Genomic DNA, 14,734 nt, shown 5'->3' with positions numbered 1-14,734 from the left:
ATACGTAGATAACGTAAATGATGAAAAAATTACTCGAAATTTTTGTAAATTTTTAGCAGAATCGTGTATATTTAAACGTACCATTTTGCTATTAGTACTTCTATTAGGCTGATGACATGGTTCATGCAAATTAATAAATCTACTACGAAGCTCATAAGCACAAAATTTTTTAAACTGTTGTAAAAACCTATGAAAGTTGATTAAAGATCTTTATATAAATAATATTAGAATAAAAAATGATATGCATGTCATAATTCATTGTTATCATAAAACAATTGATTATTTCATTTAATCCAATAATTTCTTTCTAAAGATTTATAATAATATTATAATAATGAAATATATAATATTATATAATACTATAATATTATTTTTATCATTATTATAAAAAATATAGTGTTCCAATATACATGCAGATTCATACCTGGAAGTTTGATTTATGACTTCGTATGTATTTAGGACATATCCAAGCATATCGGAAATGTAAAATTATGTGGATATGGTACATGCATTTTCTTTATATGCAATTAATACATATAAAATAATGGGATGGATCAATGCCTCTTGCATGTACATGTATATAATTTAGTATATTTGAATAAATAGTATGAAAATTTTTTTTAATTAAGCTATATTTGTAAAAAAATATATAGTCAACATAATATTCATTTTATATATATATATATATATATATATATGTCATTATTAATATACACACATACACATTCAAAAGAGAGAGTGTATAATCAAGAAGAAATTCAAATATTCTGTAATTATACGATCAGCATAATAGTATTCCTTCCTAAATATATTACATTATTATACTGTTAGACAAAATAAAAAAAAAAGAAGAACATTAAATAGACATGAATTTAAACATTCCTTAGTATGCTTTTTCTCTTGTAATCAATCATCATTGTTTTCTAACAAATCTCACTTTTTTCTTTTTATAAATAATACTTGATGTAAAAAAATTGGCGTATAATTATCTACAGTGATTTGATTAATGTCTATTTCTACCAAAGTAGATCATCTTAAATCCTTGTTTCTTCTTTAGCAGCCCTTAATCATCCACTTCTGGATATCAGTCTTCCCTTTCCTTTTCCATTCCAGTTTATTCTGCGCCTCCAGCATCCATCTCTTACCTCCACCTTTTCTATGATGTCATCTATCCATCTCCTCTGTAGTCTTCCAACACTTCGCTTATGTGATCTTGGTCTCCGCTGCGCTATGTGCTTTGTCCATCTCTCCTCTTCTTGTCTCGCAACGTGTCCTATTGCCATTTTAGTTTTGCAACCCTTGTTTATTTCTCTCTAACTTTCAAAAATATAAAAAGATAAAAGATAAAAGATAAAAATTATTAAATATAAATTAAATTAAGTTTAAAGTTAATTTATTTTGGTGACTATAGATATAAATCTGAAGGATTTTTTCTTACATTTTTTTGCTTCTATTGATTATGCTTCTATTGACAGAGGCCCTATTCCGTATACGTTTACCGATAACGGTATTGTTAACTAACGACAGTCAATGAGAGCGCTTTTTTTCAAGATTGTCCTTTTCCGAGTTGATGCTCCTGAATATAAAAAAAAAAAAAAAAAAAAAAAACAAGAAATAAAATTGTGTTTTCTACAAAAATAATTCACATTATAAATTATGAAAAAAAAGACGGATACTATGCATATATCTCTTCCTCTAGTGGACTATCTGAACAGAATCTTGTACGTAATCTAAACCCATACAAGCGATGACACGTTGTTCTAAATTGTCCAAAGGTTCTGAATTTATTGGAAAATTTCTTGTTTGATTCTGTTCATTTCTTATTTTTGCTATCTTCTTTGATGAGTTGCTTTTCATATCTCTCCATATCTAAACAAAAATAATGTATAATAATGGATATAATGTATATAATGTATATAATATTCTTATGCTAATACTTCTATATACTTCCAATCAATAATTGAAAATGTAATTGTTTTAATATATTTCGATAACCAGTAATATCGGTAAGTAATTTCGATACTAGTAATAAAATTTAATTACAGAGAAATTACGATGAAAAGCATGTTAATATTTTTCAATAAATGTATTGATATTACAATATACTGATATTACATATATTTAATTACATATATTTTAATACCAATTAATTACTAGCAATAGAAAAATATCAGAAAATAAAAGTTTGACTTTTGATGATGTATTATGCATATACCGATTATATTAAAGCAGTTATATTTTCAATTATTGTTTAAATTACATACCGTCTGCTACTGCTTTGTCGACTTTCCAGATTCAGTACTTAATGAATTTAAAAAGTAGTTTAATTCTTTCCATTGTTGTGTATAATGAATTTTACCCTCTTTAGTTAAAAATTTTCCTGCAGCAAAGTTTGAATACATTTCCATATATTTTACTAACTCTTCATATTGCACTTGTGTTGTATGTGCGGCACAAGGTTTTTTTATACTAATTTAAAAACATTTATAGCAATAAGATAAATAGAATATTAAGTACAATAATAAATATGATAATAATTAAACACATTCTCAGACCTAATTTATGAATAATCGCGTATGTTATTATAGCAATGTGTTAATATAATTTTTATAATTATATATATATATATATATACATATATATATGTATATGTATATATATTACTGTGTCTCAATAACAATCATTAATATATAACCATATTAATATATAACGATTAATGATTATTATTGATTATATACTTAATAAAAATAATGTAAACTTAAAATATAATATAAATAAAAAAATATAAAATATAAAAATATAAAATAAGTTTTTATTATGCACCACACACACACACACACACACACACACACACACACACACACACACACACACACACACACACACACACACACACACACACACACACACACACACACACACACACACACACACACATTTTATGTAAATTAGTATATACATATCTTCTTTGTGTTTCCATATCTTTTTTTTATAATAATATAAAAGATTTACAAATTTACATCTACTTTAACAAATTTTGTTATAATATACGTGACATGAACTATAGATAAATGCGCGCATATGCGCTTTACGAAACCAGTGATTTACTGCAAGTATTGAAAATCTATAATATATGTGACCTGAACTATATATTTTCAACCAGAATATCGTTCATCCATTTGTATTGGTCGGTGTCGTTAACGACAGCCAATGGTGATTTTGAAAAAAAACACGGCTATCATTGGCTATCGTTAGTTAACGACATCGACAGTTATCGGTGGACATGTACAGATCCCGGCCCAGAAAATTTTATATTTAATTGGCCAATCAATGTTGTGTATTATCGGATCCCTCTCATTTTATCCTTATTGTTCATCGAGTATTAAATAAGGATAAAATAATATCTGGGAGTCGATTGTGTATCTTGAAACAAGATGGAAATTACAAAAATGAGGAAATTTACTAAAGTATCTACGACTTTATATGTTTAAAGTTAATATAAATTTCCTCATTCTTTTTGTAATTTTCATCTTATTTCAAAATACACAATTTCTTTACTTTAATAATTTTCACCTCGTTTTAAAATACACAATCAATTCCTTGACTGTACTTAAGCCAGCAGCACACATCATTGATTGGTATATTCTTTTAGATCTAAAAAAATATACCAATCGAAGACAAGAGCTCAGCAAACACGCGAATCCAGCTAGCAAACCAGCAGAAAAAAATGCCATTGTACCACTGACTTTAGATATTATTTCTGAACGCACTTGCACCCTGCACAGATTGTCAATCTTCAACGATTTTGTTCGTGACTATCAACGACATGGATCGCGTGAAACTGGCTCGTTCGGAGACTCCCGCTTGGCCAGGATGTTTGGCTATTCGTGAGAGTTGTTTGCCATCCGATATCCCGTACGTGCCCATTCTGATCGAGGATATACCTCGGTACACATCCTTGCCTGATTACAAGAAAAATTGTATAAAGAACATACAAACGATCGGCGAGATTTTACCCGGCGCAGCACGAGTTGTCTACTTGCGAAGCATTTTGTCGGATTACGAAGTGAAGGTTACTCTCAGTTTGGAGGGACTTCCTGTAGACGCTGTTTACTTCAAGGATAGCAAAGGAAGACATCTACTTATATGGGTAAAGCAATTTATTTACTTTAAATGAACAGATTTTTTTTTTTATTTTGAACATCTATGGCTGGTCTTAATGATATAAACTTTTATAAAGCAATAACTTGATAGCTTCTGTTTAAAGAATCATTCTGACAATATTTTTATAGGAGAAGTCTTGTATTTTTAAAGTTTTTGGAACGTTGGAACTTAGAGAAAATGAAGTTGTACTAATTGCTCATAAGCTGCTGGAAGTTCAAGATGCACATTGTAGTTTAAATATATTGTCGTTGTTATCTGAAGCTGTTCGTCCCATGTATTACCAGTAAGATTTTATTTTCTTGCAAGAGTTATAATTTTAATGAATAAATTTTTTGGTTTTTTTTTATATAATCAATTATCTATAAAAATAGAAAATAATAATTAAAAATAATAATAACGAAATAATAATTGAGATTTAATACTTGATGCTTAAAGTACTTTAAAAATTCATAATATTAGATGATTAGAACATAATTCTTCTTGCAGATACAAAGAATTGAAATAGAATAAAACTTTCATCTTGTATTTTGACATTGAATGTTAAGAGTTAGCTTTATCACTTTAATAAGAGCATTATCTGGTCGAAACATGAGTATATTCACGCAATGCTTGAACCCTCTTACTGGGGTTGCCTCGTGGGAGGAGAAAGATCAGTATTATGATTATCATCAAGAAGTAGCTAGATCTGCTTTTGCTGACATGCTGCATGACCATGAACGAGTTAGTATTTTTTATTCTTATTCTTATTTCTTTATTCTATGATATTAATTCTTTAATTTATGGAATTAAAAGTAAAAAAAAATGCTTTATTTGGCAGAATAAAAAATATTATATTGCTCTCAAAGCTGCTATTGAGAAAAAACATCGCGCTGGTGAAGAAGCTAATGTTCTTGACATAGGCACTGGAACAGGTTTATTGTCAATGATGGCTGCCAAATGTGGAGCAGATACTATAACCGCATGTGAGGTAATGTGAAAGAGGCTTGAAATATTTTCCAGATTTCTGCTTATAGAGAAATATCTCATATAGGCATTTAAACCAATGGCCAATTGTGCCGCAGAAATAATAAGGGAAAATGGCTTTGAAGATAAAATTAAGTTGATTTGTAAGCGTTCTACGAAGATGACAATTGGTAAAGATGGCGATATGCCAAAACGTGCAAATATTCTAGTCACTGAAGTATTTGACACCGAGTTGATTGGTGAAGGAGCATTATCAACGTTCCGCCATGCTCATGAGGTTCTTCTCGAGGTATCGAACTTGTATATAATTCTATCAGTTCAAAGTATATTCATGTTTTGTTTTTATATTAGGAAAATAGCATAGTCGTGCCACATAAAGGAACAGTATGGGCGCAAGTAGTTGAAAGCTCGAAAGTCTGTGCTTGGAATCGAGTGAAGCCTATTAAGAATGGAGAAACATTGGTTGACGCTCCATCAACTATTCAAGCATGTTCTGGTGCTGCTGCTGTACACGACATGCAACTCTCGCGTCTCCCTCGCGATACTTTTGTGCCTTTATTGCCGGCGCAGCCTATTTTTAGGTAATAATTTTTTTAAAATCTTTTTCTTAATTTTTTGCTCCAAGAAAAAATGTCAAATGTCTGCATACCACACTCGTGCTCTATATATTGATATAGAAAATACAATATTTTAGATTTGACTGGTCTGGCAATAAACCCTTACTGAACAATGAAAAAGTGTCATTATGTACACAACCGATAACAAGTGGAACTGCGCATGCAATTTTTATGTGGTGGGATTTAAACATGGACACAGATGATCAGGTAATGAAACATGGGTATGAAACATAAAATGTATGTGCGCGCATGTATGTCTATGAAATTGTTCTATTCATTTTGGATTTTATATTTCATTTTCGTAGGTATTGCTGAGTTGTGCACCTGTATGGGAACATCCAGATGTACCTGATAAAATGAAGAAAGATTTCTCATGCTTACAAAAAATGGCAGATTCAATCCCTTGGAGGGATCACTGGATGCAAGCTGTTTATTATCTTCCAGAAGAAATACCTATCACACGAGGTGTTGAGGTCAATTTAATTGGTTATCATGATGAATATTCTTTCTGGTTCAAATTATTGAATGGATCTATGTAAGTTTTAATTTCTTCATAATATTTTAATCATATTTATAAGTAATTTATATAATTTATTTTTTTATTTTCTAAATCATTAATCATTTAATTGATCTTTAAAAAAAAAAATTTGAAAATGTCTATTAAATAAAATGGAAAATCTTTCTTCTATAGAAATGAAATTCCTGATTGTCAGAGGCCTGAGTGCAATTGCTGGGCGCATATTGCGTATTCGCGGACACGTATTGGTCAATTAAACGATGCAGTTCGTAATCAGAGGTATCTACGGGCTTTGCGAAAGAAAATCACTCCAAATAGTGTTTGTCTCTGCATGTCAGATGGTTGTTTACTGGCTCTCGCGGTTGCAAGATTGGGCGCTAAAGTATTTTTATTGGAGCAAAATTTTCTATCGCGTAGAACCATGGAGATGTTTGTGCAGGCAAATGAGCTTTCCGATCGAGTAAAGATTATCGAATCGATCGATGGTTTACCAGAGGCAAGCGAGATCGATTTCATTTTTGGCGAACCGTATTTTCTGAGTTCCATCGTGCCTTGGGAGAATCTTCGATTTTGGTATCTTGCCTCCAGATATCCATCGAGTATCATGAGGATGCCGATTACGGCGACAATCAGGGCAGTCGCTGTCGAGTTCAAGGATCTGCAGAAGATAAGAGCTCCCCTTGGTATATGCGAGGGTTTTGATCTGTCTTCTTTTGACAGACTTGTTCAAGTGAGTTTATTAATTTATTCTCGTTTTGTACCATTCATAATAAAGGAAGCTGCATTGTCTATTTTCAGATGTCTAGTGAAAACAGCGACAATCCCGTAGAAGCGCAGCCGCTCTGGGAATATCCTTGCAAGGCATTAACCTCATGTTTTGATATCATTAAGCTAGATCTTACACGGAATGTTAATTTTGATGAACGTAAAAAAATAACGGGAGAGATTCCTATTTTACAGTAAGTATCTTTTGTCGAGTATCGAATAAATATCACAAGAAGGAAGAGTTTAAGGGAGCTAGAATTTGAGAAGAAAAATTTTAATTCTTCAAGTAATGATATCTTTTCTAGCAATGGTTCCTGTAATGGCGTTGCTATATGGGTGGATTGGCAATTGGATTCAGATATATCAGTGTCTTCTGGTCCAATTGAAGAAATAGTACCTGGTGAGCGAGTGTCTTGGGATCCATATACAAGACAAGGCGTGCATCTATTTCGTAGAATATCCAATGTTATGAAAAAAAATACACTTTCATGGTCGTTCTCTTTTGTTCCACAAAATGGTGAAGTAGAATTCGAATTCAGTATATCGACAAATGCTTAATTGCGTTAATAAATGTTTGTTTGATGCTGTTTATTTTGAAAATATGAAATTGTTTTTTATTACATCGAGAAATACTTTAAACATTAAGCAGTCAAACTGTGAAATTGAAATTTTGTACTATATGAAGAGTGATATCAAGATCATTGATATCAAAATTGCACTCTGGATTACATATAACTATTACTATTGAAGTACGTTTTACGCTGAAGTTCACGAAAGTTATTTATTTTTTAAATATTAACAGAAAATTTATTTTTTATCTATCGAACTTTTGAATATATCCCAATGTTACGAAGTATTATCCGGCAATATTCGCAATTGTTTGGCAAGTCTTTTGCCAATTAATTTGGGATAAGCTTTTTGTTTGATAAGGAATTCCTTGCTCTGGTGTGTTACTGCGCCGTTTTCTAATTGAAATCTAGAAAGAGAAATAGCTTCATTAATAAACTTATGAGACACAATTGATATTGAATATAAATTGATTATTTGTCTTTATGATAATTACTGATTTTTTTATTGATTCTCACAATTTATAATTTTTTTCTAAAAATTCTAAAAAAATCGAAATTTATTTCATAAAAAGAATTTTATATCAATTATAGGATACAAGGAATTTATATACTTGCCTACATAGATAATGTAATGGACCTAACATTTTTTCTCTCAATTCGGGATCACCTTCCAGAATTGAGAGTGCACTTGCGCCTGTTTCCAGTGTCGAAAGGCAGCCTTCCGCTGGCTGTGTCCTAATTACATATTCACTAGTGGGCACACCAATAAGTTTGCAAGCTCGCAGAAAGTATAGAGCTGGACTCGAGTGATATATCGCCTGTAAAATAACAGTAAACATTAAAAAATCCGATAATTTACTATTTCCTTGTTTCTTTTTCTTGGTATTATTTGAAATATTCATATACTGAATATTAATATATTGAAATATTAATATAATAGAAAATGTTAATACCACTGGTAGTGATTTACTTTTGCTTGTGGCCATGTTCCATCCAATAGAATCAAGTTATATGCCTTTTGTTCGTTAACACCAACTGGATCCAATGTATTCAATGCAACTGCACCAGGTGATGGATATAATAAAATAGTATTCTTATCATTTAGAATGTCAGCCAAACCCTCATGCTTAGGCAATGGAAATTTCTTTCCTCTTAAAGAAAAAATTAAATTTTGTAAAATCTTGAAAGATAATCAACTAAGTGAATTGCGCTTTATTTACCTGAAAATTAGGCACTTTCCCAATTCCAATGCCAATGAAAGCATTGGTACTGTACGCAGGCAGCGTTTTGCTTCCGCTGGATGCTGCAAAATTATTATCCTTGATGCTGGATTGAGACGTTGCTTTGGTAGACCTGGACACCAGCACACCTGTACAGGTCTCCTACAAAAACATCCATGTTAAACCAAAAAGTAGTCTTTTTACAACCTTAGATTAAAGGACTACTGGAATTGTTAAAGATGCCGATCGGAATTTTATTATTTCTTAATTAAATTTTTATCGCCTTTCTAGGAGAAATAATTCCAATCGGAATTTCGAACAGTTCCATAGCAGATCTTTAGATAGAACGGAATCTTTTTCTTTTCTATTTGGCACTTGCTTGCATTGTTGGCACTTGTCTCTCGTTTCAGGCGGATCGGCAGGAATGTTAGCCAGTTCGTTCCACACGTCATCTTCGTTCATGACGGGCCAGTCATGAAAAATCGAAATCCTCCAGCAGTCCCTCAATACAAAATATCGCGGCTAGTCGATCCACGCGATCGGACACCGAGTGTCAAGGTCAGGTTTCGTGATCACCGTACATCAGTACCATAATATTTGCGTCGAAAAGCGAATAAATCGTGTCGAGCGGACTCGAACATAGAGTACAGATACCAGGTGGGAAATTCACAACGAGAAAATAACATCGATACGCATGATACACAGAGATAAATCAAGGGAGAAAGCAAGAAACGCGAGAAAAGAGGAACGGTCAAAGGTTAGATTTCTTTTTTATTTTCTCTCTCTCTCTTTTTTTTAAGTCGGAAAGTCTGTTGCTGGTCAATAAGATCGTGGTGCTACCTTACCGACGGAGGGACGGTGACAGGTGCGCCGAAGTGCGGCACGTTTCCTCGCATCTGACATAACCGTTGTGTGATGTTCTGAGCGTGCCCCAGCAGCCTCGCCACTCCAGTGACGCTCCTACGCATCTGATCGCCGTGCGTGTTTATCGCCGCAATTTGCGGCGAAGTGGCGTCGACGTTTCTCGCCTGGGGTTCCGCTCCTCCTCCCTGCGATTTTCCTCACGTCGATCCGCGCGACGACAAAATTTACTGAGAGATTCGGCGCAGCAAAAAATTCATCCTACTAACGGTATTACGTCGGGGTGCCTGCGGTGCGACGAAAACGAGATCGCACGACGGGAATGAGATTCGCCAGCAGCGCATTCGAGGATTCACAGGGGATTTTTTCGAGGCGACGACGATGACGTCGCGGCGCGAATTTCCACACGCGGCAGGGGGGGGAGGGGAAAATTAATGGCCCGTCTGGGTTTCTGCGTCGCGGAGTCCCGGTGTATCTCCTGTCGATCAGACATTAAGACACGTGGGAAATTCGGCCGAGGCTTCATCTCAATCCTTGTCCGGGGTCAGACCAGCAACGGGTCAGTGTGCGCCGCGGGGGTCAGCCATTCGCGATCGGGTTATTTAGAGGACGGGGAATTCGGAAGTGGCATTCCTTTCGCGGCGTGCAGGAACGTGATACGAATGCCTGTCGTGTAATATCGCGCGATTCGATTTTGATCTGATTATCCCGTTAGAACACTGGAAACGTGTCTATCACGTGATTAAATCCCACAGTATTTCTCTTCGATATTTCCAACGAGATCTTGACAGGCGAGAGAGGTTACGTTGTTTACGTCTTTCTTTTTCTCTCTCTCTCTCTCTCTCTCTCTCTCGCGTTCTCTCGCTCTCGCTTTCTAATTTGCGGCTTCAGTAAATTGGCTGCTCTAAATTACAGATGGCAGCGAGTGCACTCGAGGAGAAGATTAATAAGATAAGGCAACAGAATGAAGAAATTAGAAGGCGGCATGAAGTAAGAACTCAATGATTTAATGGATGATTGTTCCATGTTAATTTGAATTGATTGTGTTATATAGGAAGTGGAGGAGGATAAAAAAAATGCGGCCAAATTGAATGCGTTGGTGCAAATGGTACCATCTACAGATTGGCCGGAGAGGAAAGAGCCACCGGAATTCTCTAATCCACCTCGACCGAGTAACAAATCGAAACCTGCCAAGGAACACCATGAACACCCTCATTCATATCACGCGAGTGGTGAAGGACGAAAAGTTCATACTTTTGCTCAGGTGCACAAAAGAATTACATTATATTTTTATTAAGTTTTCATTAAGTTTTTTTTTTAACTTTTTAATTGTCAATAAATTATAAATTTTTATGGATACTTTCTTATAGGGGCAAGGACCTCCACCTGATCCTAAATATAACTTTCTTGCTGACGCTGAGAGAGAGGAAAGCAATGTAGAAAATACAAAGGACAATCCTCCAAATAGGGGACATAAATATTCCAGGGGTACATTTAGGAGGAAATCTGGTGGAAAGGATGGAATGCAAAGAGTATTATTTTTTAAATTAAATCTATATATACTTAACCATGTTTCTGTTTTTAAATGATCCACTTCTTAAAAAGGATTATAGAACAAACAGAGGATCACATAGAGATGAGCACCAGCCAGAATATGAGGCTTGGAGAGCTGAGAGAAACCGTATTGATGAAGATCGCATTAGTAGACAGAGAACTGCAGAGGGTAATTGGCGTAGAGAATGGGATAATGACAAAGTGAGAGCTACGTAAAAAGAAATCACGCGTTGCCACACGATTGCATAGACGCGATAAATTATACTAATATAATTGTTACAGGCACATATTGTGGATGAGGTAATGAGATCTGAGGCTAAACTTGGGGATTATGTAAAGAAAGATCATAAAGATTTTGATAGAAGATACCACGCTAATGGTGAGAATCGATAAACACTTATATAAGTAGGAATATAAATAAAGAATTTCTCATTGTTGTATATGTACATATATGTACACAATTGCTCTCTGCAGGAAATGATTATATAAGCCATAATCGCGGTGGTCATCGTTCCTACCGAGGAAATTCGAGACATTTTCATAATAATTATGAAAATTGTTCCAACAATACTTATCATCAAGATGGACATGGTAAAAATCCTTCCGCTTCAGAAAAGAGAACTGTCGTTGCTACCGACAAGAGCATAAAGGTTACGCTGAATCAAGGAAATGCGACCAAAGGTCCAGTCATGAGTGTCAAAGGTGTATATTCAAAATGATACGTTTCGTAATATGTGTATGTTATTCAAGTGTAATGAAGATTTAAAATAATTTTTTGAAAATAAATTTTTTTACTTTATTTCAGTAAACTCGCCAAGTATTGCTGGTACGGGACGAGTCGGGCCGCGACAAAGGAGTCGTGTAACATACAGCAGTCATTCGGATGTTGAAGTAGCTTTCCCTGAAGCTGAGTCTTTCTCACGTCCAAAGTCGTATGAAGACAAAAACAAAGGTATTTATCATGAAAATCAGCAAAAATCCTCTAGTTCTCGAAAATCGCAACTTCCACCGAAAAAAAAGGACTTTAGCAATAAATCTCCTTACCTGCGCAAAAAAGAGATTCGAAGAGAAGATGAGAGCCTACAGAAATATCACGAAGCAGATTCGTCACAAAAAGAACACAAAGAATCACAAAAGTCCTATGAATCTAAACTTCAAAAGCCTGAAGAGAATACTGCAAAATCAAGTGATAAGACTCTGACGATTGCAAATAAAACAGAAAATCCAATTTCTTCTGGAGAATCTGATATGAATAATACAGAAATCAAAAAGGATGATCAAAATGATAATTTGAATTCGTACATAAATGAAAATAATGAAGTTCAAGCAAATGAGGAACATGAGCTTGTTTTGAAAAATTTAGATGTTCCTATGTCTAAAGTCGATACGGAAATTGAAATATGTGAAAAAAGTAAAAAGATTGAAGAAGACACATTGGAGTCATTAAATGTTCAATTGATAGAGAGCACATTTAAGTGCGAAATTACTAAAACAGATGTAACTATATCATCGACAAACGATGATAAAAATGAGATTAAATATATGAAAAACTCGTCATGTAATGCTAATGGAAATATTAAGGAAACTGTAATAGAAAACAAAGATCATAATTCAAAGCAGGCTAACGAAATTTTAAATGATAACTGTGATAATAAGCAAATTAAAGATATAAGTGAGCAAGAAAATGATGTTGAACATGAGACAAAAAGCTCTTTAGAAAATAAAGAAGTAAATAGTGTTATAATTTCATCTTCAGCTGATGTAGATTGCATAGCAGAAAAAAGTAAATTAGAAAACGAAGCCCTAAAGGAAAAAGAAATTTCAGATACCATAGATACTGAAATTACTATTGTAGATGAAAAGATAGATACTGTTGATAAACAGGATGTAAAATGCATTAATGAACCTCAAGAATACACAGCTAATATTGAAAAAGAGAATGGTACTACAAATAGCATTGTAGTTGATAAGATAGAATCTCTTAATGAAGATTTACAAACAGAAGATAAAAAGGCAGCTTCAAATGATACGATCGAAAATGAAAAATGAAAAAGAGAAATACGAAGTAAAATGTATAAAATGTTACAGTGTAACCGTATGTTACTAATAATGTGTGATAGGCGACGAAGCTTTTATAAATTTGTTGAATGTGATATATATTTCGAAAGTTAATTTTTATGGCATATGGATTGAGAATATCAAGTTTTTTGAATAATTCCCAACGGATTCTTATTTTTGGAATAAGCATTCAAGAATGTTAGTGGATGACTGGAAATCTATTGAGTGATAATACATCGCAGTTCTATTTTTTATTTCAGAATTTTATATATATATATATATAGTATACTCTGTTATATTATCCTGTTCAATTTTATTTCTCCGACTTTCTTAAGATTGCTCTAAAGTTCGAGTAATATATATATATATATATATATATATATATATATATATATATAAATGCTATACATACATACATACATACATACACACACAACTACATACATACACAACACGCGCGCGCGTGTGTGTGTGTGTGTGTGTGTGTGTGTGTATGGATGTATGTATGTAATGTGCACAATTTTACGTTAATAGAAAAACAGCGCTTTTGTAACAGAAAAACAAAAATAGTAGAAATAACAATTATTGTGGTATAACATTTGCGAATTTTTATAAAATTATATAATCTGAAAGAAAAATTCTCTCTTGTTCAAGTGACAATCAAAGGATATTTTGGCACAAGCAATAAAAAAGTGGAATGTTTCAGATTAAAAATAGTTGTGAGATTAACGAATTCTAACTAGATTTAACAGTTAATAATGATTATATTTAATATTCGAATAAAAGTAACTTTTATCGATTGACTATGTTATTTGAATTTATATAGTTTTATATATATTTATTTACGTTGCATTGATTAATGTTATTTGCGTTTTTTTTTTATTTTTATTTCTCTCGTTGTGCTTGTGACGATTCGTTAACAGATTATTAGATGACTTTTGGAGGCTCATGTGATTAAAATCATGTCTTGAATTAATTATTGTTAGTTGTTATTACTTTAAAGAAATAAAATCATATAGAATACATACGCACACATTCGAGTATTAATTTTTTATATTTCGTATATCATAGAGATAGTAATTAGACTCGTCAAAAATGACGACAGTGTATAAGTGAGAGACCTGAAAGATTTTTCTTCAGAGTATTTTTTCGAAACAGATTTGTTCAGTTTATTATATAATTATATAAATCTTTTTTTTTTTATTTCTTTATTTAAAAAAAGTGATGATGCCATATCCAATGTTTGAAATTTCAAGCCTCCACAGTTCTATTACTTTCAATCATAGTTTTTGCATTTCTGAGATTATTCTAATGTGACAGAGTAATAAAGCATTGTTAATAAATCTAATTATTGACTGACGAAATATCTCTTCAATATCCTTTTCCCTCGCAAATAAATGCGTCCGAATAAGCGAAAAAACTTTGAAACGAAATTTAATGTAGTTC

General features: G+C 32.9%; 4 protein-coding genes and 1 long non-coding RNA gene across 6 annotated transcripts; 3 read left to right on the top strand and 2 right to left on the bottom strand.

The window, feature by feature from the left end:
* Positions 1-765: 765 nt before the first annotated feature.
* On the bottom strand, positions 766-3,039 carry LOC148934978 (uncharacterized). The gene is made up of 3 exons (XR_016140820.1): positions 2,265-3,039; positions 1,677-1,869; positions 766-1,576 (listed from the first exon to the last, which is right to left on the bottom strand). It is a non-coding gene; the product is annotated as an uncharacterized LOC148934978 (long non-coding RNA).
* Positions 3,040-3,800: 761 nt separating this feature from the next.
* Positions 3,801-4,451, top strand: LOC148934977 (uncharacterized). Its single transcript, XM_089083275.1, has 2 exons — positions 3,801-4,150; positions 4,293-4,451. Exons 1-2 carry the CDS (start codon positions 3,827-3,829, stop codon positions 4,449-4,451), a joined length of 483 nt encoding a protein of 160 aa, XP_088939401.1. The 5' UTR covers positions 3,801-3,826.
* On the top strand, positions 4,306-7,633 carry Art7 (arginine methyltransferase 7). Of its 2 annotated transcripts, none has more exons than XR_016140879.1 (10): positions 4,306-4,447; positions 4,651-4,884; positions 4,982-5,131; positions 5,195-5,416; positions 5,479-5,708; positions 5,822-5,951; positions 6,050-6,279; positions 6,436-6,991; positions 7,037-7,220; positions 7,332-7,471. XR_016140879.1 is itself a non-coding variant. In XM_011649656.3 (10 exons), exons 2-10 carry the CDS (start codon positions 4,702-4,704, stop codon positions 7,582-7,584), a joined length of 2,115 nt encoding a protein of 704 aa, XP_011647958.2. In that variant the 5' UTR covers positions 4,306-4,447; positions 4,651-4,701; the 3' UTR covers positions 7,585-7,633. The 2 variants fall into 2 exon arrangements, 1 of the variants encoding a protein (XP_011647958.2); XM_011649656.3 differs by having other exon boundaries at positions 7,060-7,220; positions 7,332-7,633.
* Dtwd2 (DTW domain containing 2) lies at positions 7,600-9,330 on the bottom strand. The gene is made up of 5 exons (XM_011649658.2): positions 9,195-9,330; positions 8,816-8,977; positions 8,566-8,746; positions 8,211-8,413; positions 7,600-8,002 (listed from the first exon to the last, which is right to left on the bottom strand). Exons 1-5 carry the CDS (start codon positions 9,275-9,277, stop codon positions 7,873-7,875), a joined length of 759 nt encoding a protein of 252 aa, XP_011647960.1. The 5' UTR covers positions 9,278-9,330; the 3' UTR covers positions 7,600-7,872.
* Positions 9,331-9,430: 100 nt separating this feature from the next.
* On the top strand, positions 9,431-14,652 carry LOC105434074 (uncharacterized). Its single transcript, XM_011649659.2, has 8 exons — positions 9,431-9,572; positions 10,592-10,666; positions 10,731-10,940; positions 11,047-11,208; positions 11,282-11,431; positions 11,513-11,609; positions 11,705-11,932; positions 12,036-14,652. The coding sequence occupies exons 1-8, from the start codon at positions 9,510-9,512 to the stop codon at positions 13,277-13,279; spliced, it is 2,229 nt and encodes a 742-aa protein (XP_011647961.2). The 5' UTR covers positions 9,431-9,509; the 3' UTR covers positions 13,280-14,652.
* The last annotated feature ends 82 nt before the right edge of the window (positions 14,653-14,734 follow it).

This window comes from Pogonomyrmex barbatus, unplaced genomic scaffold (assembly GCF_055798465.1).
Source record: "Pogonomyrmex barbatus isolate J1 unplaced genomic scaffold, ASM5579846v1 scaffold7, whole genome shotgun sequence".
Lineage (NCBI taxonomy): Eukaryota > Metazoa > Arthropoda > Insecta > Hymenoptera > Formicidae > Pogonomyrmex > Pogonomyrmex barbatus.
Note: the sequence above shows the minus strand (reverse complement) of the source record. Positions and strands in the feature narration are given on the sequence as shown.

Coding starts and splice junctions, on each gene's coding strand:
- LOC148934977 (XM_089083275.1), top strand. CDS start 3,827: ATGGATCGCGTGAAACTGGCTCGTTCGGAGACTCCCGCTTGGCCAGGA. Junction 4,151..4,292: donor GAAGACATCTACTTATATGG/GTAAAGCAATTT, acceptor ATATTTTTATAG/GAGAAGTCTTGTATTTTTAA.
- Art7 (XM_011649656.3), top strand. CDS start 4,702: ATGTTAAGAGTTAGCTTTATCACTTTAATAAGAGCATTATCTGGTCGA. Junction 6,280..6,435: donor AAATTATTGAATGGATCTAT/GTAAGTTTTAAT, acceptor TTTCTTCTATAG/AAATGAAATTCCTGATTGTC. Junction 6,992..7,059: donor CTTTTGACAGACTTGTTCAA/GTGAGTTTATTA, acceptor GTCTATTTTCAG/ATGTCTAGTGAAAACAGCGA.
- Dtwd2 (XM_011649658.2), bottom strand. CDS start 9,277: ATGAACGAAGATGACGTGTGGAACGAACTGGCTAACATTCCTGCCGAT. Junction 8,978..9,194: donor GACAAGTGCCAACAATGCAA/GCAAGTGCCAAA, acceptor ATGTTTTTGTAG/GAGACCTGTACAGGTGTGCT. Junction 8,414..8,565: donor GAACATGGCCACAAGCAAAA/GTAAATCACTAC, acceptor GTTATTTTACAG/GCGATATATCACTCGAGTCC.
- LOC105434074 (XM_011649659.2), top strand. CDS start 9,510: ATGATACACAGAGATAAATCAAGGGAGAAAGCAAGAAACGCGAGAAAA. Junction 11,432..11,512: donor GAGAATGGGATAATGACAAA/GTGAGAGCTACG, acceptor TAATTGTTACAG/GCACATATTGTGGATGAGGT. Junction 11,933..12,035: donor TCCAGTCATGAGTGTCAAAG/GTGTATATTCAA, acceptor ACTTTATTTCAG/TAAACTCGCCAAGTATTGCT.